Genomic DNA, 26,465 nt, shown 5'->3' with positions numbered 1-26,465 from the left:
ACACACTCTTGGTCTCTCTAAGAATAAGCCTAGAAGCAGCTAATACAATAACAAAGGCAGCTCAGCAGTGTGCTCAATTAATCCTTAACGGGCACCAGATCCCTGCATAACACAATTTGATGGGAAGGAAAATTAGGAGAGACCGAGAAATTCTAGCTGTTAATCTCTCCGTAATATCTTATTTTAGCTCAGAGAGGCAAATGGTTTCATATCCTGTGCCACGTCTGATCTATTGGCAGCAGCTGCCTAAAACACAGCATTGGACGGTTTTTATGGGTAACTATGTGCCTGATGTGACTTCAAAGCAAAGGAACATGTGCTGGGAATCTTCCATTCCTCTGGTAGAAGAAAAATTTGAAGGGCTGAAGAGGATTGTTCATTCTTATCTAGTAATCCGTTGCTTGGACTGGGTAAGAGTAAAGATTACAGCAGACACTGATCTATGGTTCAGCATCTTGCTATGCTACCATTTGTCAGCAAGGGCAAGGGTATTTGGGCGGTGGGGTGGGATGAGCAAGCATTGGGAGAACGTATCTTCTTAAGTATGTCCTATATGCAAAGCTCTTTACACTCATCACATTTAATTCTAATAACAAACTATTTCTGTTACAGATAAGAAAGATGAAGCTCAGAAAGCTTAAGTTTTTTAGAGTTAAACAAGTCTAAGTCCAAGTCTGTCTGACACCAGACTATATTCTTTTCAAAACTCCAAAAGATCAACTGTGTGGCCTGTGAATCTGTATAGAATACAGAGGAGAGACAAAGAAAATATTCTTAGAAAGAAATAGCTGTTTTGGACATAACCCTTAATTCAAGGAAATGAGTGAAATCTATAACTGAGAGAAAATATTTCAATATTGCTATATCCAATATTGTGACATGTCAAGTCTTGAATAAGCAAGAAAATTTACTGTTGCCAGAGGTTTTGGAAGTTAAATTAGAAATCAGGATGCAGGGCTTCCCCCGTGGCGCAGTGGTTAAGAACCCTCCTGCCAATGCAGGGGTGCCAGCGCAGGGGACACGGGTTCGAACCCTGGTCCGGGAAGGTCCCACATGCCGCGGAGCAGCTAAGCCCGTGCGCCACAACTAAGCCTGCACTCTAGAGCCCGCGAGCCACAACTACTGAAGCCTGAGTGCCACAACTTCTGAAGCCCACGCGCCTAGAGCTCACGTTCTGCAAAAAGAGAAGCCACCGCAATGAGAAGCCCGCACACCGCAGCGAAGAGTAGCCCCTGCTCACCGCAACTAAAGAAAGCCCGCGCGCGTAGCAACGAAGACCCAACACAGCCAAAAAAAACTAATTAATTTTTTAAAAATCAGGATGCAGGGCTCCCCTGGTGGCGCAGTGGTTGAGAGTCCGCCTGCCGATGCAGGGGACACGGGTTCGTGCCCCGGTCCGGGAAGATCCCACATGCCGCGGAGCGGCTGGGCCCGTGAGCCATGGCCGCTGAGCCTGCGCATCCGGAGCCTGTGCTCCACGACGGGAGAGGCCACAGCAGTGAGAGGCCCGCGTACCGCAAAAAAAAAAAAAAAAAATCAGGATGCAGTAATAACCAAAATGGGAAAAGAATTTGAAAAAGAATAGATCCATGTCTATGTATAACTGAATCACTCTGCTGTATACCTGAAACTAACAACATTGTAAATCAACTATACTCCAATATAAAATAAAAATTAAAAAAAAATCAGAGATATGGGGACATATGTATATGTATAACTGATTCACTTTGTTATAAAGCAGAAACTAACACACCATTGTAAGGCAATTATACTCCAATAAAGATGTTAAAAAAAATTCAGGATGCATTTTCTACAAAATTAAGCTATTCCCATTTATGAAAAACTAATCACAAAATGTCTACAGCGTTTACATTTTAATTTGTATTACAAATAGCATTTTTAAAACAGAGCTAGTTTTCTGTCAAATAGTTATGGTTCAAATGATGAAATGTGCTAGCAGCTTAAACAAAGTCACCAGATAAAAAAAATGTTTCAAGTATCAGTTTATCACTTGCATATTAACAACGATGAACATTTCAAATGATGAAATGTGCTAGCAGCTTAAACAAAGTCACCAGATTAAAAAAAATGTTTCAAATATCAGTTTATCACTTGCATATTAACAACGATGAACATTTCAAATGATGAAATGTGCTAGCAGCTTAAACAAAGTCACCAGATTAAAAAAAATGTTTCAAATATCAGTTTATCACTTGCATATTAACAACGATGAACATAAGGATTTGCTGACAAAAGAGTTTTTAAAGTATTTGGATAGCTATCACTGAAATTTTCGTTTTGACATAAGATGTAGCAGGATATGGAAGACACCAAAACAAAGCACAGAAAGTTAAAATACTAAAAATTATTTTCTTTCTCACTTGGTTCATTACTAATCACATTTTTCTGTAATTAATTGCAGTAGCTTAAGAAGCTCCTGCATTAACAATTCAGGTATATGCTACAAATACTTGCATAAAATAAATTTTAAAGTAATGATACGTTAGATTTTAAAAAAATCAGTAGCAATCATTAAACAGGTCAATAGGTAGTTGTGCATCTAAATCTGATATAATATTAAAAAAAGAGAAATCTATCTGTATTTGTGTTTTGGGGAGCATGAAGAAGGCCTCCATTGTATAGAATTCTCCCCATCTTACCCCTTGGCACAGACCCTGGGTTTTCCAGTGGTAAAGTCCTACATCCATCACAGGCTACCTGAAGACAGGCTACTAGCTCTTGTCCCTAGTAAGATGGCAAACAAAGTCTCTCTCTCTCTTTTTCTCTCTCTCATTCTGTCTTGCCACTCCTCCCACAACACTTCTACAACAGCAGCTTAATCATCTAGTATTCTTTTTTTTAATTTTTAAATTATTATTATAATTTTGGGGGGGGCTGCATTGGGTCTTCATTGCGGTGCGTGGGCTTCTCATTGAGGTGGCTTCTTTTGTTGTGGAGCACGAGCTCTAGGCTCACGGGCTTCAGTAATTGCAGCACGCGGGCTCAGTAATTGTGGCTTGTGGGCTCTAGAGCGCAGACTCAGTAGTTGTGGCACATGGGCTTAGTTGCCCGTCGGCATGTGGGATCTTCCCGGACCAGGGGTCGAACCCGTGTCCCCTGCACTGGCAGGCTGATTCTTAACCACTGTACCACCAGGGAAGTCCCTAGTATTCTTTTTAAATATATTATTTTATATCCAAATTTATAAACCATAGTCCATCCTCCATCTCTACACATACTATGCTGAAGCATGCTGATACTGCCTATTACTACGATATAACATTTACTAATACAAAACAAGGGCAAGTAGCCATAACTGAATGAATACAAACATCAAATTAGGCAAATGTCAACTTGAGTGAGATCACTGTTTTGAATTCCAAGATGTTCAGTGTAAACAGTTTTATAAAAATGAATTATGAAACACAAAGACAATAGAAATATAAGTTATTTATTAATCAATCCACTTACAAAGCAGGTGGCTTAATGCAAGCTTATCGACATCTTCACATATGACCCATGGGAACATGTCTTCCACATACAGACAGTGATGTTACTGACTGATGCATTTGCAATCTGGGGCATATTAAGCATATTTAGACAAATAAAATTAGGCTATCCTGTATATGAAAGTATCTTGATAATACACATCCTTAAGTGGATTAAAACTTTCTCCAAAGGAGAAATGTTAGTACATTAACTTAACTTTAATATTCTATATTATGCAGTAAATCTTAACTATAGAAATTAAAATTTTTAAATCAGTGATCGACTCTTGGTAATGTATGAAGTGGGAGTCTAAAACCAGAGCAACAGTAGGTTGACAGTATAATTTGTGCCTCACAGTATCTGCAGATTTACTGTTTTCAAGTTTAAAGAGAAATAAAACAAGAGACATGTAGATTCAGCTGACTTTATTTATCTTTAAACTAATAAAAATCCCTTTAAAAGTGATCCTGGGACCTTTAGAAGTTCTATGAATGCACAGATACCTGCCGATGACTGCAATTCTAAATCCTGACTAAATGTGTTTACAAAAATCAATGTAAGCAGATATCTTTAATATACGTGCTTAGCAGAAGACTGAACAAAATTCTACATGTCTTCTCCAATTTCCCTAAAATTTTGTTAAATCTGCAAGTATGTACAATCCAGCTAATTGAAATTACTATTTAGTGTTCATCAGAGCTGTTTCACAGCAGCAAAAATTGAATCTGGGAAATAAAGTTCTAAACAATGTAGGAAAAAGATAAATACAATCAGAACAGCAGTCTAAATGTATGATATCAATATTCAACTCTATCTGCATTGCGCTGAAAGGAAAAGGATACACCAAGAAAATTTCTATTGATCACTCTGGTGATGTGAATACCACCTGCATCTGATTGAAAATGGTTTGTATTCTGTTCCCAGTATCAAGAATGGTATTTAATTCAGAACTCCATATTGTAAATATACAGCAGCCATTTTGTCCTAATTAAGGAATGTCTTAATACACAATATTATCATTTTCTAGAGGATCTTTATACATTAAACTAAAGTACATGATTGATTAAATTAAACGTTAGTAATGGATAAAAAAAATTCGTAATTCTCAAGACCTGGTACTATGTAAAAAACAAAAAGACCACGAAATTCTACTTACTAAAGCAGCTAATCTTGCCTGCAAGTTTAGGGTCACAAGCCCATAATATGTGCAAAGAAATGCAATACAAGGAACCATGCAAAAATACAGTAAAATGATACAGGAAAAATGTCAAATCTAGAAAAAAAAAAGCTTTTATAAATACATCAAAATCAACTGTATACATAAACTGTAGGTCTAGCATTAGTTGTACCATATAGCAGAGCCAGCACTCTAAGTTCACGGCTTCCAAATCTGCGCAGGTAAGTCATGCCATCTTTGGTAGACTGCAGTACCAGGAGGGTGGGAATGAGAGGGAGGGTAAGAGTTCTGAAACATGGTGTCAACTTTCACTTGGCAGCTGGGCCTCAATGTCCACTCTGCATATGGGGCACTTCTTATTGGTAATCAACCACTGGTCAACACACACTTGGTGGAAAAGGTGCATACAGGGAAGGCGTCTATTATAGGCAAACAAAACAAAAAGCAAAAATTAATTTTATGACAAGTGTAGTGGCATTTATTTTTAAACAAATGATACATGTAATAATTCAGTAATGTTCTGAAGTTACTAAACATTTTTCTCTTCTGTTAAAAAAACAAAAAAAAAAACACCCCTCCGTACTCAAGAGTTACACCTACATTAAGTTAATACTCTGGGAGGCTTCCCTGGTGGCGCAGTGATTTGAGAGTCCGCCTGCCGATGCAGGGGACACGGGTTCGTGCCCCGGTCTGGGAAGATCCCACATGCCGCGGAGCGGCTGGGCCCGTGAGCCATGGCCGCTGAGCCTGCGCGTCCGGAGCCTGTGCTCCACAACGCGAGAGGCCACAATAGCGGGAGGCCCGCGTACCGCAAAAAAAAAAAAAAGTTAATACTCTGGGCAATATAATGTATAAATGACCAAGATAATTAACTGTCACAGGTATGGAATCAAATTATGTAAAATCTCAAGAATTTTAAGAACAACAATTACATTAGCAATTATTCCAGCTTTGCTTCTCTACATGAGCTGCCAATGCACTGGAGTTGGCAATATGTTTCCTGTAACATAATACTGTAAGTACATTTTTAAATATCAAATCATTGTATTTGTGAAGCACTTTGAAAAAAATCTCATTTAATTCTCTCTCAAAAGCCTTAGAAATTATGTTGTAAATATACAGCAGCCATATCATTCTGATTAAGGAATGTCTTAATATGCAATATTATTTTCTGTCTACAGGATCTTTACATATTAAATTTAAGTACCTGATTGATTAAAGGTTAATAATATTGTTTTCATGTTATATCCACTTAATTCTACGCTACTCTTTTAAAATTAGGTTAAAAAGAGACGTTTACTTTAGTACACTACACTACCAACTGGAAATTGAGAAATAAAGAAAGCTTCCGTGCAATAACAGGGTAACGTTAAATCTAAGTGTAACAGTAGGATAAAAGTTACTGACTTAAGTGTCCATTTCAACTTCCACCCCCGTTAAGAGTTGTCATACATTTCAGACTTCCTAATATTTTGTAAAAATAGCTAAAAAGAGGTGTTCCAATTATTCCTTGCACAGTATTGTCAATATTGTAAAAACAATTATCATCCATATTTATAAATCTTCACTGGAAATACAGTGTTCAAATAACCTTATATGTGGTATAGTAGACAACTTTTTGTAACAATTTTTCTCTCTCTTAGCCAACTGAAGAAATACGATAAAGTTTTCCTTATAAACTAGGGCAACAAAACTACTATACAGTTTTTATATATGTTATAGAACTTGTTTCATATGGGATTATGTTACATTAGAAAAAACCAGAATAGGAACAAAACAATTAACTTAAGAGATTATAAAAAGAGAAGTCTAAAATTAATATTTGGTTAGCATAATAACATTTCCTAAATCACAAAGTTGCAAGAAGAAAACAGTCTACAAACTGAGAGGAAATTTTAGAACAAGATTACTTTATAAAAGATGCTGTAAAACAAACTGCATGGAGCTAATCTGGATCCCCCTCTTTAAGCTCTGGAGAATACATTAATATATCTGTCTTGGCCTCCAAAGCCTCTCACCTCTCAAATTCTCCTTCCTGCAAGATTTAAAGAAGACATTTTTGACCATAAAATTTCCCTGGCCAAGTCTTGGTGTGGCCCCAAAACAGGTAGTATATTTCCCATCCACACCCCTTTGCTGTTAATACAGAGACTTTAATCTTTTTTATTTCACTCACTATAAGAAGGCAATTCTACATGTCAGAGACTGGTAACAGGGTATGCCAGGAGTAATCTTTATTTGGGTTCTGGTCTACTTTCAAATAAAATCTTGTACAGTTTTGACAATGGATTTTAGATAATTAGTGTCTAGTTACCTCACATCTTCACCTTCCTCTAAAATAGACAAACAGATAGTACATTTTTCCTCTGTGTCTTCCTCAGTCCCTTCTTCCCCATCTTGTTTGCAGTGCAGTTTCCTCTGTGAGAACCAATCAGTTGTTACCTTATTAGTAGAGATGACATTATTGAACAACTGAGTAAAGTCTGTGTTTATTTGAAAAACAAAACAAAACAAAACCACACATTCACCCACAACTTATTTCCCAGGCAAAACTGTCATGAATTAAAGGATGAATTAAGTGACTATTATCAACTAAGTGTTCTTGTAAGACCCTTAAATAATCAGCATCAAAAGCAAAATTAAAAGTAACAGAAATTCATTAGCTTGAAATTTATCATTTTTAATCCACAATTAGAATACTATATACTGTTTTTGTCCTATCATGAGCACAGCCAAATAAACTTTATTTTACTAATGAACATTTCAAATAACATTCAAAAAATTAATGCTAATTATAGTATTTAGCTTAAACAGTTGAAAGGACTTTAATGGTAATACCTCATTAATACTCTTTGAAAAAGGATGAAAAATACAATGAACAGAAATTTCACACTTTATTAGTCTCTATAGCATAGAACACTGTTGTCTGTTGAAAGCAATTTATTTAACATGCCTAGTCCATAACTTCTAGATGTAATACTACATAAGGAATATAAGGGTAGAATATAAGAAATGTAGGTCAATTAAATGTCCATCAAAATAACTGACTAGTTAAATTATGGTACTACTGTATGATGGAATTCTGTATAAGTGATTAAAAAGAATATGGATCATCTGTAGGTGCTGATACAGAATGAAAAGAAAATGTGCAAAAATGTGTGTATATTATCCCCTTTATTTTTAAAAGTGAAAGAAAAATATATACATATGCATATTATTAAAAATATGTGGAAGAATACCTAAGAAATGTTTAAGCATGATTTTTCTTCTGGGAAGGAAAACTAGGATCAGTAGGGTAACAGACTTCAGAGTATATATTTTTATATTTTCAATTTTTTTAACCACATGCATGTATTGTTTTAATAATAAAAAATGTAGGGCTTCCCTGGTGGCGCAGTGGTTGAGAGTCCGCCTGCCGATGCAGGGGACGTGGGTTCATGCCCCGGTCCGGGAAGATCCCACATGCCGCGGAGCGGCTGGGCCCGTGAGCCATGGCCGCTGAGCCTGCGCGTCCGGAGCCTGTGCTCCACAACGCGAGAGGCCACAATAGCGGGAGGCCCGCGTACCGCAAAAAAAAAAAAAAAAAAAAAAAATGTAGTTGCTAGACTCCACAAACTCAAAGGAAGTCCATAATATTAAATGTTATGCATTTCAATAATAATGTAGATGTTTCATAAAATAAATTCTTACTTTTTTGTATTTATGTGGATATGTACATCTTTCAATTGTCCCCTGGGATGCTCCACGATTGACATTTCCTAGTCTTTCTTCCAAATGAATAAGTTCCTGAAGGTGAAGAATAACTAGTATTAAAAGTCAGGATGATTATTCCTTGAACTGTCAATACTGTAAAAGCAATAAAGTTCCATATTTATAAACCTGCAATGTAAATAGAGTATTCAAAAAGCCATATATACAGTAAGGCAAATGACTGTTTATAATTCTTTTCTCAGCCAACTGAAGTGGTATGGCAAAGTCATCCTTGCAGACTAGGGCAGCACATTACCGCATGGTATTATGTACATCAGTAAGCATGTGTGCATGCATGTAGAAGATGAAATCATTGTAGTAAAATAGGGAAACAGGTCAAACAATAGTTCTAAGTCCCAATGACTCCAACTTCCAAACTGACATGAAGAAACAAATCTTTACATCAGGGACTTCCCTCGTGGTGCAATGGTTAAGAATCCGCCTGCCAATGCAGGGGACAGGGGTTCGAGCCCTGGTCCAGGAAGATCCCACATGCCGCGGAGCAACTAAGCCCGTGTGCCGCAGCTACTGAAGCCTGTGTGCCCTACAGCCCATGCTCCACAACGAAGAGTAGCCCCCACTCGCCGTAACTAGAGAAAGCCCACGCGCCGCAACGAAGACCCAATGCAGCCAAAAATAAATTTTTTTAAAAACCAAAAAACTTTACATCATATTCAAATGACTTGTTCTTCCTGAAAATTCAAACAAGAAGATATTTAGCGAAAAACTGAATTACTTAGGTTTATTTTTCTACAGCAATGCTTCTCTAAAAATTAAGCTTAGTCAAAAAGCATTAGGCATCGATTGTAGTAGGAAAATATTAGAAAAACCTAAATGATTTTCTAGGAGAATGGTTAAATTATATTCATCCACACAGTACAATATAAGAGCTATTGAAAACAATGAATTGGTCCAAAGAATGATAGTACTGATTTCCAAGATATATTGCAAAAGGTAGATTTATATAGAAAATGTTACTGCTCAATTCTAATGTATTACAAACATCACATGGGTTCAATAAAGCACGTAAGTCTACTGCATTTATTTTTGAAAAAAAGCATTAAGGTTTTTCTCCCACATTTAATAGTATGGTTCTTTATCTGATATTTATATTAATTCAATAAATTTCTACATTCTTCTGTATTAGATATTTTCATTTACTCTTCTTCAAATACTTGGGTAATTTCTGACACTAAAATTAATATCACTTATAAACTTTTCTATAATAATCCCTAGAAGCAATATCAGAAATTCAGGTATTTTACTGCTTTCTGATCCCCAGCCACTGCAGCAATCCTATACAGTTGTAAATATTAATATTACATATATTCTCTCTCTCCATTACAGATACTGTGGCAAATATCTTCATTAATTTTATTACATACCTCAAAATTGCCCCTGAAAGGACCTCTGAATGATGTTCCATCCAAGCCTGATGAAATGTAACGAATGTGAGGATAGCCTGCCATGTCAGGAACCTATTTTAGTAGAAGAGATAGGCTAAATCAATTAAGAATAGGCTCAGGTTTTGCTGCTACCATTGAATAATTCAGACACTCAATTCTCTCCATCCAGCTTCTCACAAAAATCAACTTCAATAAGTATTTATAGCTCCAAAAAAGCATTCTGTTAACAGGTTCCTCTTCAAAAATGATCTCTTTTATAATAACTCAAACCGTCATCAGAAAGAAAAAAAAAGGGAACAGCAGTTCCATGAGATAACAATTCTCTTCTACTTGATTTATTTTGCACAAAGAATCCTAAGTAGAAAATACTCAAACCTAAGAACGATGTTCTTAGTAGCCTAAACGTGTAAAGGCTAAAATTTTATAAGATCTGATCAATTTCAGAGAGCTTTATTGAACAGTATTAAGAAACAGAAATGCACAAAACTTAACTTCAACATAAAAGTTTTACTCCCTTTCCTCTAACTCCCAAATAGTCAAAGGTACCCTTGGCTCCTTTTTTGGTTTGGCTCTGTTAGTGAAAGTTTTAACAGTGTTTTCTAATTTTTTTGTTAGGCATAGTCAATCCTTATTATTCATGGATGTCTTTGTTGTGAACTCACCTACTTGAGAGAATTTATTTGAATTTATTTGTAACTCCAGAATCAATAGTCATGCTCTCACAGTCAGTCATGGACCTGCACAGAGCAGCAAAATATTTGACTTGCCCAATACGTGATCCCAGCCTAGAGGAAGAAGACCCTGCCTAGTTGTTTCAGCTCTTACACTGTAAACAAGTGTCTTTTTTGCAATCTACTTAGTGCAATGTTTTTCACATTTTTGTGCTATTTATAGATCATTTTATTGTTTAAAATGGCTCCCAAACAAAATGCTTAATTGTTGGCTAGTGTTCCTAAGTGCAAGAAGGTTGTGATGTGCTTTATGCAGAAAATATGTGTAGATAAGCTTCATTCAGGCATGACTTACGGTGTTGCTGGCCATGAGATCAATGTTAATGAATCAACAGTATATGTCAAATAAGGTGTCTCTAAACAGAAAAACACATTAAAGCAACGTAATGCATTGACTGGTTGTTGTGACTAGAAGTTTGCAATAACCTAGGGCTGTATTTACCCTTAGGAATAATATTGGGTTAGCCAAAAAGTTCGTTTGGGGTTTTCTGTAACATCGTATGGAAAAACCCAAACGAACTTTTTGGCCACCCCAATAGTTCAACATCTGCTTAGTCAGCGTTCACAGCAAATCTACACAACATAACTACCATGAATAACAAGAGTTGACCGTACTGTTAGGAAACGGAGATTCTGAGACAGAGCACCATTCTTCCATTTTTATAAATAAATCTCCAAAATTATTTTTTAATCAGCTTCCGCTGAATCGTAACATACTTCTAGCAGGTTTTACAGCTTTAAAAGACAATTCACACATGGAAAAGAATTTAAAATAAGCAATAACTTTTACCCTTAAAATAGCCTAGTATTTAAATATCTGCAATTTTCCTCATAATCAAGATCAATAGTATCCAGCTTTAAGCAGATAATCTAACTTCCTACACATCTCCAAGGAAAATGAAAAAATCAGAAAGGAACTCCCGCCTTCCAAACTACTTAAATCTGCACCTCTCCTGTAACCCTCCCTAGCCGCCTTTCTCTAGCTATTAGGGGTAAGCTTCCTCTTTCTCCTACTCAAAGGTCAGCTCTATCACCTGCTCCCCTCTTCTCCTATTCCCCAACCCTGGGTCATCCTTAATTAGCTGCTACCCACCCCTTTTCCACGACATCTTCAAACAAGCCCTCCCTAATGCTAATGTTGTTCTGTCCTAAACCTAAAATTACCTTCAAGTTTCTCCAAACCTAAATTACCTCTCTAAACCTGGAACAAATGCCAACCCTATTTCCCACTTTCCCTTCACAGCCAAGTTTATAAAGCAAGTAGTTTATATTCACAGTCTCCACATTTTTTAACCTTCCTTACTGTAATCTAAGAGGCACCCCATCTCCATCCCTCACCACTACTGAAATCACTCCGACAAAAGCCGCCAATAACCACTCCCATGCCAAATGCATTCAACATTTTTCAAACTTTACTTTTTTGTGATGAAACGCTACTGACCATATTATTTTGACATAATTCTAACTTTATTTATCCTCAACTTCTCTAGCCAATTCTTGGAATTCTTTGTTTGAAGTACAGTATTATCATTTAAATATAGTATTATTATTCTCCAAGGTTTTTTTCAATCTCTTGTCAGTCTGACAAATTAGATTAGATTAGATTTTCCTGGAAATCTAATCCTCTTCCATGGATTCATGTAATATGACAGATATGTGACACATATATATTGTACATTGACAGATCACAACCCATCTTTAACTCAGATACCAGTTTATTGTTTGGAGATCCAGACCATAAACCTAACTTCCTACTGGACATCCCACCTTGATACACATATTATCTCAGATTCAGTATGTCCAAAACCTAACTCACCTAATAACCCCTTCCCTAAACCCTCATCTAATATTCTCCAACTTAGTGAATGGCAACATCAAATACCTAATAACCAAAGCTAGAAATCTGGAAGTCATCCTAAATATTACTCAAATGTATCCCATCATTTTTATGTCAACTGCCACTGCCCTTGTTCAGGCATTCACCAACTTTTATCTCTTCTACTGTAATGTCCTAACCAGTATCCTTCTCCTACCATGAAATCTATTTTACACACAACTAAAGAGGGGGTCTATTTAACTACAATCTGATTAAATCACTCTAACAACATAAATATGATCAAGACATTCCCCTTTCAATGGTTCCTGAGTCCTAGTTTCTTAGCAGGGCAGATACTTCATTGCTGAATGACCCTCACCCCTAAGATCTAGAAATACCAACTTACTTGGATTTCCTTGTGCTTATGCTATTTGAAAGCTCTTTACATGCTGTAGCCACTGTAAGAGTACCATTCCCAATTCTTCCAAAGCCTGCTTAGAAGTTGCATGTATAATAAAGTGTCTTGGCAACCTTCTCTGCAGTGCCTCTACCCCTACAAGACAAAACTACTCACTTCTTTGTACCACACAATATGTATTATGTGAAGAGCAAACTCAATTTTTGCGAAATTTGTTCTTTAGAACTCAAAATGGATCAACAAAATCTGAATCTGTTCAAATCAGATACAGAGAATTAATACAGTCCTGCTGATCAGAAAATAAAGTATGAATGCATTAGAACAGACCCATTACCACTTACAACAAAATAAAGCCCATGTCCTAGGGAGAGTGGATCAAGATTGTCATCTTCACATAAAAAGAAAAAAATTTGTCATTTTTAACATTAAGAAGAATATATTTTACAATGCAAATACAAACACATATTTTAATATATCTAATACCTTCTTATAGCACAGTTTCAATCTAATAATTCTCAACTTCTACTGAAACACCTATTAACAACTAATACATTAAAAATATTTCCAATAAAATATTTAATTTAGAAAAGGAAGAATAGTTTTCGAAGGCAACTATGTCAGAATTTTGAAAGGTTCCTATTTTACCATTAAAGGAAGAGCTCCTAATTGCAAGTGATGAAGTCGAGGTGGTGCATGGTAATGGGCCAAGTGAGGATGCAATGCTCCAGGTGTATAAGTAGCTGCAGTCACTCCAGCTTCAATTCCCAGTTCCCTGACAAAAGAGGAGAACAGTTTAAATTTTAGACATCTTTACAGTGTCTTTATTATCAACAGAAATGGGGGATGATGTTTACATTTTTTAAAGTAATCTGAAGATTCTTATCTTACTTAGCTGAGAAAAAAAGATAATTTAGCCCAAAGGATATAACTAATAATTTCAAATTCACTTTAGGAATTAACATTCAAAGATCCAATTTTGTGAGCGTGAGGAGCAAAGCACTTGCATTCAGCTTCACATCTCACAAAGGAAGGGAATACAATGAATGGCCCCTAAGGTTCCTTCCAATCTAAAAGTCTGATTCTTCTTGAGGAGCATATAGAATAGAGTTTGCTTTTTTGGTTTATATGAATGTGCTCCCAGGTCTTCCATTTGTTGGATAGTGCCTCTGGATTGTTGGCATCAAGGACAATTACCTTATAAAGCAAGGGGAAACAAAATTTTAGGAAGAGTAAAATTTGGTAAATGCCAAATCTTCTTTTATTTATTTTCATTTTATGTTTTGTCTCAAAAGTCATTGTGGATCAAGATCTCAATGACTGCCCACAGACAACAGATCCAGAAAGAAAATTAATGCAAATCTGCTTCCATTTCTCTAGGAAAGAACACAAGCCTAGAGGATGCTGGCTGGATTTCCCCTGTCAACAGCAGGGGTTAAGGGTGGTATAGCAAATGTGAGTACAAAGGTGGGGGGCGGTGGATAAAGAAGTTATGAAAAGTTTAGGGAGTTAACTTTTGACGGTAGATCCCTGAAAAACAACAACAACAAAAAGCTCTACTCCTGTTTGACACACTCCCTGCCCCAGAACTCAAGCTGCTACTCTTTCCTCTCCAGGTCTCTTAGGACTCACCCAGAGGCAGTGCTTCACAGATAAGCTGGAATTCAGTTTCTCCACACTACCCTTCTCTAGGTATTCCACTACAAAGTATCTCTTCCAGGTTTCCACCACAAGAAACTGAGCATAGCTTTGAAATAAACAAGATACTGACCAGGCAGATCTCTCTGGAGCCTGTCGAGGATGTGAGGACATAGTCTGAGGCACATGAATATGATGCCCATGACCATAGTTTGGATGCATCCTATGTGGATGGGGTGGGGGGCGTTCATGTGCCCGCCTGGAAACACAGAACACAAAAAGACCACTGGAAATAATTGAATAATTGGTTATTTCTTAGTGTAGAAAAAATAATATAGTATTACTATTACAAACATCTACAGATTAGTCTTGAAATTAATTCTATAAATTATAAAAATGTAATATAAAATAATTTAATGATTAATAATAAATCAAGAAACCATAATCCCACTAATTCTCACTGCTCATTTATTACAATGCCTCCAATCCGAATATCACCCAAGGAAAAAGGCAGTTTTAACATTATCTTGCATACCTGCTTTACAGCAAGTATTTTAAATAGAATAATAGGAACTAAATAAAATTTTAAAAATTAATATTCCAGCATATGCTACAGGCACAAAGAAGTTATTTTATATAAACATATAAAGCAGAAAAATGGAAACTTATTTTGCTTCACCTTTATACTGTAATAATATTCATCCATTTTAATGGATAAAACTTCTAAGAAAAAAATTTCAACCTTGTGCATTTTTTTCAAACACACATGTCAACCCATCCAAGGAACTGACATTACCTCCATTCACACTTTGTCATCCCAGCTAATTATATTTTCTCTTTCTAGTCTAAAGTCTGTCAAATTTACAAATGCAAATAGTCATAAAGTTCTAAACAAATGGCACTTAAGAAAAAACAGCTCCAGGGATTCATTTTTTATAGTCTAATTCTTACTATTAGTTTCGAACACATTTACAGATTTTGCATGTTTAATCTTAATTTTTTAGATACTAGAAGATATGAATATGAAATTGGCAACTTTCTATATAAAGGGTCACTATATTAGAATGGCAGAAACAGCCAGAGATTCTGAATATAACCTTAAATTATATAACTAAAGAAAGAAGTTACACAAGTGCCAGATTATTGATTAGATCAAGAGTTTTGCAAACATTCTGGAAGGGCCAAATAGTTAATACTGTTCGCTCTATAGGCTACATGGTCTCTGTTGCAACTATTCAATTTAGTTTCTGCAGTGTGAAAGAAGCTACAGATAATACACAGATGAACAAGTGTAGCTGTTTTCCTGCAAACCTTTATTTACCAAAACAGGCAAGCAGAATAAGACCAACAAAGTACACTGCCCTAAATTAGAACATCAGATCCTGAATTTTCAAAAGAAAACAAAAAGTTCAATTAGTCTTTTCATAATGTTTGGGGAATATCTTTTTTGGGGGGGGGGATATCTTAATATTTAAATTTATAAATAAACTAAGTTAATAAGACTAGTTTTTCAATGTCAGCTGTTGAAAACTTCTACTAACACCCTTCTTCCCTCTGGTTGGTAACATAAAATAAATCAAATTCAATCTTTCATAACTTTACATCTTGTTACTCAGGATCACCAATTTTAACATTAATCTTTAGTATGGACTACTGAAGAAACAAAGATTAGCTTGCAAAAATAAATGACCTTGGGTTATATCCTGAAAGGGCTTTGATTTTATTAAATAACCTGATATAGGTTTTTTTTTTGTCAGCACCTACAACTCAGGATGAGATGGAGGAACATTCTGGTTAGTAAAGAATTAATTTCCCAGTGAACGGAGGATTAAGTTACATCACTATTAATTGAGGATAGCTACATCACTTCTAAAGACTTTACAGGTTTAAAGACCAATGGAAATAGAAGGCGAAAGAATAAAGGGTGATTATTTTTTTAAAAACATAAAACATACGTTGGATGCTGCATCATTCTCCTTCTTTGAACTTCCATCCTCTGCATCACTTCATGAGGATGCAGTCTCTGTGCTGTAGGTGCTGTGGCTGGAATATGGTGTGAAATTGGCTGGTGCGTGGGAGGAAGATGCTGAGGGACTGGTGCAGCAGTACTGGCTAAATGCGTTGGAGGTGGAGGTGCCACGGGGTGAGATGTTGCATGAGAAGATATTTGAGAATGGAAAGCATGCACAGGATGAGGAATAACATAATCCACTTGAGGCGGAGGCTGAGTCTGAGGAGGAGGGTTTCCGTGAGAGTGGGGGCAGGCAGAGGTTTGATGATGAAGTGGTCTTGTCAAAGAAGCATCTGTAAGAAAAGCACAGGCACCATACAGTTGAGCATATACTGGCATAATACATTCCTATTATATTTTACAGACATATTAGCACATATTTAATTTTTATGAATACTTTATCAATGCTTGAGTCTGCTTAGTCCTGTTTGGCATCTTGCTTTCTTCTTTGAGTAATCATAGGTATCTTCTCATGTCAATATATATAGCTTTACTTCATTCACAGCTTCACAGCATTCCACTATAGGAATGCACCAAAATTTATTGAAGAAATCGCCACTGATAAAAACTGGAAGTAATCCAAAGCTGCAATAAACATCTGTATGATTCCCCTTGTGCTCTTTCCTACATGCACGTACACGCGTGCGTACACGCACGCATGTGCACGCGCACACACACACACACACACTGCTCACAGGGAGTTTCTGTAGCATAAATTCCTATAAGCAGTTCTGAGTCTGAGAGAATAATTTAAATTCAGATACTGGTTGACAAAACACCCTTCCCAAAGTTTACATAATTAATTACCATCAGCAGTACACGAGAGCTCCTGCCTAATTACACTATCACTAAATTTTTTAAATGCTAACCAGAAAAAAATTATGTATTTATTTACCACTTACATTTCTTCCCAGAATTATCTACTCATATTCTTAGCCTATTATTCACCTTTTCTTGTTGATTTATAAGTATTCCTTTTATACATGCAAGCTTTGTCATAAAAAGATAGTATAAATATTTTTCCAAATTGTCTCCTGTCAATTTTACTCTGCCATACTCAAGTATTTTGCTTTTGTATAATCAAATGTATAAATTATATACTTATAAATACATAAATCTTGTTTTCCTTTGTCATTTACTGGTTATAGAGCACTAGAAAGAGGAAAGCAACTTGCGAGTCCTAGGCACAACTGCAAACATATACTTCCTTTAGTGCACTTCTCCTCCTGCCCCATGCCACTTTTCCAGTACTACATTAAGAAGAAGGGGGTATATTTGCCAGGAACTTGCCACGGAAATCAGCCTTTATAAAGATGGTTTCGCCCATTTCTTCATCCTGAATCTTTATGTTGCAGAGTGACTGTTGAAAGGTCCCTCAGAGGAATACATATCTCTCTTACTCTGAGGGATATGCATCTGTTTGAGGTCCAAAAATAAGTATGTCTCCTCTTTGGATTTTAGCTCTAATTTCATTTTATTTGTAAGATTTTTCTTGGTAGCCTGGTATGGAGCTACAGCTATTCTCTAGTTTCATTACAGAAAGACTGCCTTCAATTTTTAATTGCTTTGATTCATGCATCAGTGGTGAAAGTTAGTTAACCATGGACTCATTCAGCCATACTTCAAAGGAAACCTTGCTAGTATGTACTGTTATTTAAAGGAAATAGTCACTAAATATTCACAATATTTAAAGGAAACTTTCACTAAGCTCAATGTAAGTTGTGACATATTTTTAAACTGATTTTCTAAAAGTTATATTTTCAAATCAATGCTTTACGCTAAGAAGTCACAAAGCTCAGTACTCCTTGGTCATCAAAAAGGAAGTCACTAAGTTTTATCATTGTTAACTATCCTTCCTCAAATTTAGAGCATTTTTCCCAGTTTCATGTCAAGGTTTTCTACTTCTATAATCATTATACAAGAAAGAATATTCACAAATATAACAGAATTTTAAAGTCTTGTTTTGGAATGAATCAGTTTATTTAACTCTTCATTTTATTTTTTTCAACCTTACTGACGTATAATTAACAAATACAACAATATATTCAAAGTGTATAATATGATAATTTGACACATGTATACCACATGAAATGATTACCACAATCAGTTTAATTAACATATCCATCACCTTACATAGTTGCCAGTTTTTGTGTGTGGTGAAAAATTCAGCCATCATTATAATACACTGTTTATCTAAACAAAACTGTATAAAGATGACATATTCTGCCTTCCCACAGACCATTTCCCTTCTTCTCTATTTTATGTGTTCTTGCCACTAAAAACAAACAAACAAAAAACGTTCTTGATCTTGCTTCTTTAAAGTTCAGCATGTCACTTTAACCCAGCAATCTCACTCCCAGGAAGTTACCCTACAGATAAACTAAAAAACTACAAACAATTTAAGTGTCCATCAACAGAGGACTAATTTAATATACAATGGAATATTATGAGGGTATTAAAAAAATGAGCTAGATTTTTATATTCTAATATGAAAAAAAATCTAAGATGTATTGTTGAATTTTAAAAAAACCAAAAATGAAAAAGCAAGAGGCAAATACTATGTTTGATATAATCCCATTTTTTTAAAAAAGGAGAGATATGTCATAATAATGTGTGGAGAAAGAAAATTTCCAAAACGTTTTATAATAAACTATAAACAGTTGGTACCTCTGAGGTATATTAGCATTAGTGGGAAGAAAGGAGAAGGGCTTTTAACTTCTCATTTTATATCATTCTGCAGTTTGAATTTCTTAGGATGTACACCAGTTACTTTTATGATAAAAGTAAAACCAGTTTAAGTCTAAAACATTTTTTATTAGGACATAAAAGATGAATGGATACACTTATAAATTGCTTCAGTATATTATTTTTAAAGGGGAGGGGGAGAAAACCACACATTTTGAGTTCTCAATAAAAGATAATCAATTAAAGATGAATATCAACAAGTATTACAGAACAGCCTGTATATCATACCAGTGTTCACACACAGAATTTGCCCACTGGTCAATGCTTTGCAAAAACTAACTCGTTTCAAAACCTTTTTTCTACCTTATACTTTGAAGTTGCATTCTTGAAAAGCGATATATCACCAGATTTCATTGTACAAATTCTGGGTTGACTCCAGTGGTGCCTGCAGGACCCAGATTTTAAAAATTATAGGACTGGAAGAAGAGATCTAAGAAGATATATAATTGAAAATTATCCCTTGTATGTAATCAAAACAAAAGCATATTTCCTTGCCAACTTTCTGGTTTACCCCTGGCATGAATTTTCAGTGTTTCTTTTAAATCAAAGTACTTAATAAGCTTCCATCTGATTATTAACCTATGATTTAACAGAGCAATAAATATATGTTACACAGCCTAAGGGTATTTCTCATTTCTTACGGTAGCTCATAGATTTCAATTTCTTTAGAAAAGCCATGTCTGATTCTATTTTAATTGCTTGCATCAAATGAGTACAGAAACCTTTCTGCAACTGGCAAAGCTTTCTGTCAAGGAATTTTCTCTTGTGCCTCAGTTAAGCTTCAGAATTATTAATCAAAGTTTACTTTCCTATGTGTAGAAATGACTACTAAACTTACAAATTTCCTTTTACTCCTAAAGGATAAATCTAATTCCTTAAAATTTCCTTTTATAGGAATCTAAGGTCCCATTCAATGTACGAGTTCATAGATATTAATTAAAATGCAAATGTTAGTATGTCAAACAGACAAAATATACTTTTTATTATTTTCCCAGACCTTTTACAACAACATCTGCCCTTTTTGCCTTAGAAGACTGTTTTGGGTACGTGAGGTAAATGAAATAGGAAAAATACACTCCACTCGTAGGCCAAGGAGGTACTAAAAGTTTATAAACTAGTATTACTGAAAGGTTATTTCATGAGGAGAGGACGATGCTTCATCTATGTGCCTCTAAGCTCTTTGCCTGTTAAATTCATACTTACAAGGAGGCGGCATGTAATGTCGGCAAGATGACAGCGAGGCTTGTGGAGGGGGCTGGGGCTGGGGCTGTGCAACCACGCTGGATCCGTAACCATCTACTGATAATGGCTGGCTCGGGGCGGCAGCAGCAGCAGCCTGGTGGCCAAAGATTGCAGCTCGGGAAGAGGAAACAGGACAGCAGGGGTCAAAGGCAGATGCTCCATGAAAACCACCACTTCCATGACTTCTGATACCACTGCTGCTCAGGTCTACTGGCAATGCCTGCTGTATAAAGAGGAACTATGTTTTATCTTTCTAAAATTTGGTCAAAACGTTGTTTCATGTTATATTATAAAAGTACTCCTAATGCAATCTAGAAAAATAGAATCTATGAATTTAAAACTGCTAAAAATTTTGAGTGTGAAGACCTACTGAGCACCAAGAAGATACTGTGTGCATCTTGGACTGTAAAAATTGTAGTGCTTATACACTTCAAATCTATAATCAATTTTAAATAATCAAGCATGAGATCATGCTGTAAGATGAACAAAAGATAATTAATATATTATTTTAAGATCTGTTTCTCTTCCATTATCTAGATTTTAAGAGAGAAAGAAACTTTTAAATCATACTTCCATATCCTCCTTTACCCCAAAATTCTGATTGGTAATTTAGGACTCCTTTACAAAACATATAATCATACCACTGAAAACATTTAAGGCTCCAGGTAAAAATTTGTTCTGTTTTTTAAACTGTACACAGCAAGCATTCAACTGAAACTCTTAATAGTGCAAACATTATCCAAGATAACAAAGGGCCTAAGATTATTCAAGCTAAACCATCAGCTAGCTTTTCCTCATAACTTTTTTCACTTAAAAAAATAAAGATTAAACCATGATTACTTTTATTAGGAATATAATTTTAGGGAAGGCCCATTTACCAAGTTGGAAAATCAAAGAGTCTAGATTCCATCTCTACTCAAAAGTAATTAAGTTTTTTCCCCTGAGCACTTTGAAAAGTGCTTAGTAAAACACTTTACCTTCTACTCTAGAGCAGATTACAGAAACAGAATTGCTTCTTTATATTCTTAAGTATTTTAAATACAAGTCTTTGCTTAGTGTTCAGTACAGCTGTAATTTTTAAAATATGATTAAAGGAAATAAAGATGTTATATATGGAATCACATGCAGGAATTGTTCAATACTGAAAGCTGAGGGGCTAGAGGTGAGGAAAGCTAGGGTAATGCATTTATTAGAGGCCCAGGTCACCCAGTCCAGTGAGGAACCATAGTGGTCTTTGTACTTTTTAAAAATTTATTTTATTTTATTATTATTATTTTTTTAGAGACAGAGTTGTCTTTGTACTTTCAATGGCCTCCCAGCTCAGAGGATAACAGAAACATGAGAAACTCTGGATACTAAAAGGGAAGGAGGAGGATGGTACAGGAGAAGCTGTAGGAAGGTGAAAAGAAAGAGCTACTTTCCTCTTCTATATTATGTGTCTACAATCAATTAAGTAAATGTCTGGGCTCTTTCTTTTAAGTTGGCAAATACAATATATGCTCCCAATTTGAATAAATAAAGTTTAAGAGTAATATTTTAAGACTGTGAATTATTACTTATGGTTCAAATCCTTTCCGTATTTTCCTATTTAGGCTAAAATTTGGCAAATGGACTGGAATATCAACATACTATGAAGGTGAGCAAATTTCCTATCTTCTTCTCCAGTCAGTGATTAAGAACACTCCCAGAGAGTGAGTTAAGTAGGGTGAAGGTCCTCCTAGAAGGAACCGAGGGTAAAGTTAAAAGTAGAGAATAAAAAGAAAAGGGGAAAAATCAACACAGAGAACCCTCTTCCTCACAATTCCAACAGTTCATTCAATTATTATTATAGAAGGAAAAGGGAGGGTAAGCAAAATGGCACAGAAATGGCAAATATTACTTTACACAGCTCGTAAGTAGTGCATAGCACTAAGTAAACTATTCTCTCAAAAGAGAAAGCTACATCAAAAGTAGTACAGAGTCAAGTGATTACTGCAACTCCTCTCCTCAAGCCTAATCCTCCCCAATCTTTCTCTGCCTATCTACAGTCTGACACTCAATCATAAGACATCCACACAATTATAAACCCTCAGATCAGTCTGCCTCTCCTCAACTTCCTGCTGTGTCCACACAGGTCTCAAACAGAGACTATACGAGGCTACCTCATGAGCATGTGGCTAATTTCAGAGTCCTACAAATAGCTACATCAATCTCAAAGCGTTCATATTTCCAAAACCTCATTCTTTGTTTACCTTCATACCCATTATAACCACTGAATGCCCGATCCTGCTGATTCTTCTCAAGCTTTGTGTACAGTCCAAACACCTCTACTTAGATATAGGTGAGTAGGTTACATCTATATTTTACACAAAAGAGATTCTTCCTCTAATTAACTCACTCAGGTTGCTTCGTCATTCCCAAGAGGTAGAACAGGTCTAGACAATCCATAGATGTTAATACTTAGAACTGTTATCAGAACTAAAACATCATCTAAAATCTCTTTAATAATATTTCCTACTAAACCCTTTCAAATTTCCTTTTGGTATCAGCAGCTAGTTTTTTCTTCTTAAGGGAACACCCCACTTTCTTAATTATTTTTAATTTGTGAGAACCAGAAGAGATAACCAGCGAAAATTTAAAAGATGAAGCAAGTACTTTAGGAAAGGTCAGAGGGTACAGTAAAGCAGCTGCTCTGAATTTCTTTTTGACTTTTTTCTAGCACATTTTTTAGCACGTGTCACTTACAGTTTTAAATTACATGTTTTGATTTTTAAAGTATGCACCACCAAGGTTTACGTCACGATTATACACAGAGACAATGGAGCAAAAGTTAAAATAGCACGTTAACACACCTCACTTTATTTACTCCACGTGGCCACCAATATTAATTTAATATTATTTGACGTATCAAGCACTCACTAATAACATCAACTAATTTACTTAATTAGCAAAAAATTTCTTATAATTTTTGCTGACATTTCAATTTCCCACAAACTAAAAACCTCATCTGCTCCTGAGAAACTATGTCACAGGTCTGCATCTGAGACGGCTGTTTATTTCTAGATGAGTGGAGATTATAGGGAGGCTCCAGAATAGGAGGTAGGGTAGAGGAGGAAAAAATTGGGAGAATTCCCGAATTTCTCATGAATTAGGTTGACACTGCAGTTTCAACACTTTGTTTGAAATAAAATCCCAAAAGTTTAGATCCACCTACATTTAACTAAAAACACCTAAAAACATTCCAGAATAAAAATTAGTATCACGTCCAATTTTCTACATCCCTGGCCCCCTCAATTAGTTGCAATAATTTACATGAGAAAATCTTAAATACTTAATTTAAAAAAATCACACATCATTAAATTAGGCCACTCTTGCAGGGGCAACAAGAATGACTTATTTAGCATATAAAATTTATCATTAGGATTTGTTTTTTTTCTTCTGAAGGAACCACAATTTTAAAAACTCAAGATGAACTCATCAAATTCCACATACCTGGTCATGGTAGCTGGTACCAGAACTACTATTTGCTCCACAAGGTGCCTGTACTTGTGGAGGTCTTTCCACAGGGCAAGTAGGATCACCAAAGGAGGGAGACACTGGGACAGCTGGGTGGGGAGTATGATGGTGGTGGTGATGATGCTGAAAATGGTGGCCATGCTGCTGAAAGCAACTTGCATGTGGATGTCCTAACGCATGGTGACTCTGAGACGACCCTCCACATGGCGAGTGCTGGGGACAGCAGGAAGGTAACCTTGGCATTGCAGGAGGGCCAGTTTCCGTTATAGCACTAGGTGCAGTTCTCCTTGAGTCATCTTGAAACGAAAAAATGCATAGAACCAAATGATCAAATATCACTGTGTAAAAGAAAGTGTATACTTCATATATGTGTATAAATGTGTATAAATAAGTAAATAATTAAGAATTGATTACTGAATTCAAATATCTATAAATAATAATGTGATACAGTCACATTCTTAACACACATATCCTGTAATTTCAGGCAGTGATCTTCACTGGGATTTTCAGGCAAGCTTTAGGAGGCTTATATTTACCATGATGTTTAAATATGGCAATAGATCACCTTTTCCTAGGTCATTATAAATTATTAGGTTTTTTTTGTTTTTTTTTTTTTGCGGTATGCGGGCCTCTCACTGTTGTGGCCTCTCCCGTTGCGGAGCACAGGCTCTGGATGTGCAGGCTCAGCGGCCATGGCTCACGGGCCCAGCCACTCCGTGGCATGTGGGATCTTCCCGGACCGGGGCACGAACCCGTGTCCCCTGCATCGGCAGGCGGACTCTCAACCACTGTGCCACCAGGGAAGCCCTAAATTGTATTTTAAAAACTCTAAAATAACATGGGAGTCTTTCCATTATATGCAACAAAGCTAAGGTTCTCCTGAGCTCCGTGAGCCTCCAATACTGTAAATCATTCCTATATAATGAAGACTACTATGTACTTCTTAAAATCTTATCCTCTTAAGACATAACTACACGGGCTTCCCTGATGGCACAGTGGTTGAGAATCTGTCTGCCAATGCAGGGGACACGGGTTTGAGCCCTGGTCTGGGAAGATCCCACACACCGCGGAGCAACTAAGCCCGTGAGCCACAACTACTGAGCCTGCGCTCTAGAGCCCGCGAGCCACAACTACTGAGCCTGCATGCCACAACTACTGAAGCCCGGGTGCTTAGAGCCCATGATCCACAACAAGAGAAGCCACCGCACTGAGAAGCCCGCGCACCGCAACGAAGAGTAGCCCCCGCTCGCTGCAACTAGAGAAAGCCCACGCGCAGCAATGAAGACCCAACACAGCCAAAAATAAATAAATAAATAAATAAATTTATTTAAAAAAAAAAAAGACATAACCACCCAACTCAGAGCATATCTGGCTAAGTCTCACTAACTTCCAATGTCTTTTCCCTTCCTCTGGTCTCTAAACTCAGACCCAATAGAACATAAGAAATAAGACTCTACTATGTTGAAAATTAAAGGTCTCTTATAATGATCTAGTGACTCAAGGTGGAACAGTGGGAAAAAACATGGAGTCAGATGGGCCTGAGTTCTAATCCTGAGCCTGTCTAATCTGGAGCAATGTGACCTTAGGAAAGTTATTTAACCTCTTTCTCACCTATTAAATGTAGCAATAATTGCCTTGCATGGCTGTTGTTAGAAAAGATAATAATCCTCTAGGTATGAAATATCTGAGTCCTGATTATGCTCTGTCACTTGCCCAGAGTTATTTTGAAGGTATATTCTTTCATGCCAAAAGAACAGCAGAAAGTGTCCCCAGAAGGTTTATCCTAGTGTTTCAAACTCCTCTAAAAAAAAGCACCCTTTCCTCAAACTACATGTTATGTGGAAATTAGATAAAACAGATAAAAATGGAGATAAATTTTTTTACTTAAAAATAAAAATTAGAAGAGTGGAAAACCCAAATCCCTGTCCTTCCCTTCCCCCACCCCCACGTGACTCATGAGGCATCTCTTCAGAATCCTTAGGATTCTGGAGTACCACTGTTCTAGCCTTTTTTCTAGAGTAACCAATACCAGGGATACCCTGCTCCTATTTGGCTCACAGTACACAGCTATTCTCTTCTGGGCCAATGTACCAAAATTAGGAATCTTCTGGTTCTTTACAAATAATACAAAAATCCAACCGAAACTGGCTTAAACAATAAAGGGAATTTATAGACTCACATAAATGAATCTGGGTAGGGATGCTTCAGGCTCTGACTGATGGGTCTGACTGCAGTACACCTCCCTGTAATTCTCCTGGGTCTGCCCTCCCATACATGTCCTATCCTGCTTTTGCTGATTCTCTTCTGGGCAAAGTCTGTGATCTAAACCCTGTTAGGCAGTATCTCTATTCTAAATCTATGTATATTGGTTCCCCCCACCCCAAGTTCCTACTCTGGCCTACTTGGGCTAATTTCCTGAACCCTTTTGTAAAGGTTCTTAACCTCAGAACTAGAATTCAGGAGTCTGTAAACTTGGATGGAAAAAAATTACAAATTCTTACTAATCTCCAATAGCCTCCTGGAATTAGTACTACCTTGTTATCATCAGTT

At 36.3% G+C, this 26,465-nt stretch overlaps 1 protein-coding gene across 5 annotated transcripts in view; it reads right to left on the bottom strand.

Moving 5' to 3' along the window:
• Window positions 1-3,550: 3,550 nt before the first annotated feature.
• The window catches only part of RNF111 (ring finger protein 111), an 80,951-nt gene continuing 58,036 nt past the window's right edge, over window positions 3,551-26,465 (bottom strand). For 2 of the 5 annotated variants that reach the window (XM_082847655.1, XM_082847656.1), the window contains 9 exons: window positions 23,892-24,211; window positions 20,382-20,643; window positions 16,378-16,726; window positions 14,556-14,708; window positions 13,433-13,559; window positions 9,802-9,894; window positions 8,357-8,452; window positions 6,981-7,108; window positions 3,551-5,085 (listed from right to left, as the gene is read on the bottom strand). In XM_082847655.1, the coding sequence (XP_082703781.1) occupies window positions 4,968-5,085; window positions 6,981-7,108; window positions 8,357-8,452; window positions 9,802-9,894; window positions 13,433-13,559; window positions 14,556-14,708; window positions 16,378-16,726; window positions 20,382-20,643; window positions 23,892-24,211 (1,646 nt within the window). In that variant the 3' untranslated portion in view covers window positions 3,551-4,967. The remainder of the gene's footprint in view (window positions 5,086-6,980; window positions 7,109-8,356; window positions 8,453-9,801; window positions 9,895-13,432; window positions 13,560-14,555; window positions 14,709-16,377; window positions 16,727-20,381; window positions 20,644-23,891; window positions 24,212-26,465) is intronic. The other 3 variants (XM_082847657.1, XM_082847658.1, XM_082847659.1) reach the window with 3 other exon arrangements.

Source organism: Leucopleurus acutus (assembly GCF_964270905.1).
Source record: "Leucopleurus acutus genome assembly, chromosome: 1".
Lineage (NCBI taxonomy): Eukaryota > Metazoa > Chordata > Mammalia > Artiodactyla > Delphinidae > Leucopleurus > Leucopleurus acutus.
Note: the sequence above shows the minus strand (reverse complement) of the source record. Positions and strands in the feature narration are given on the sequence as shown.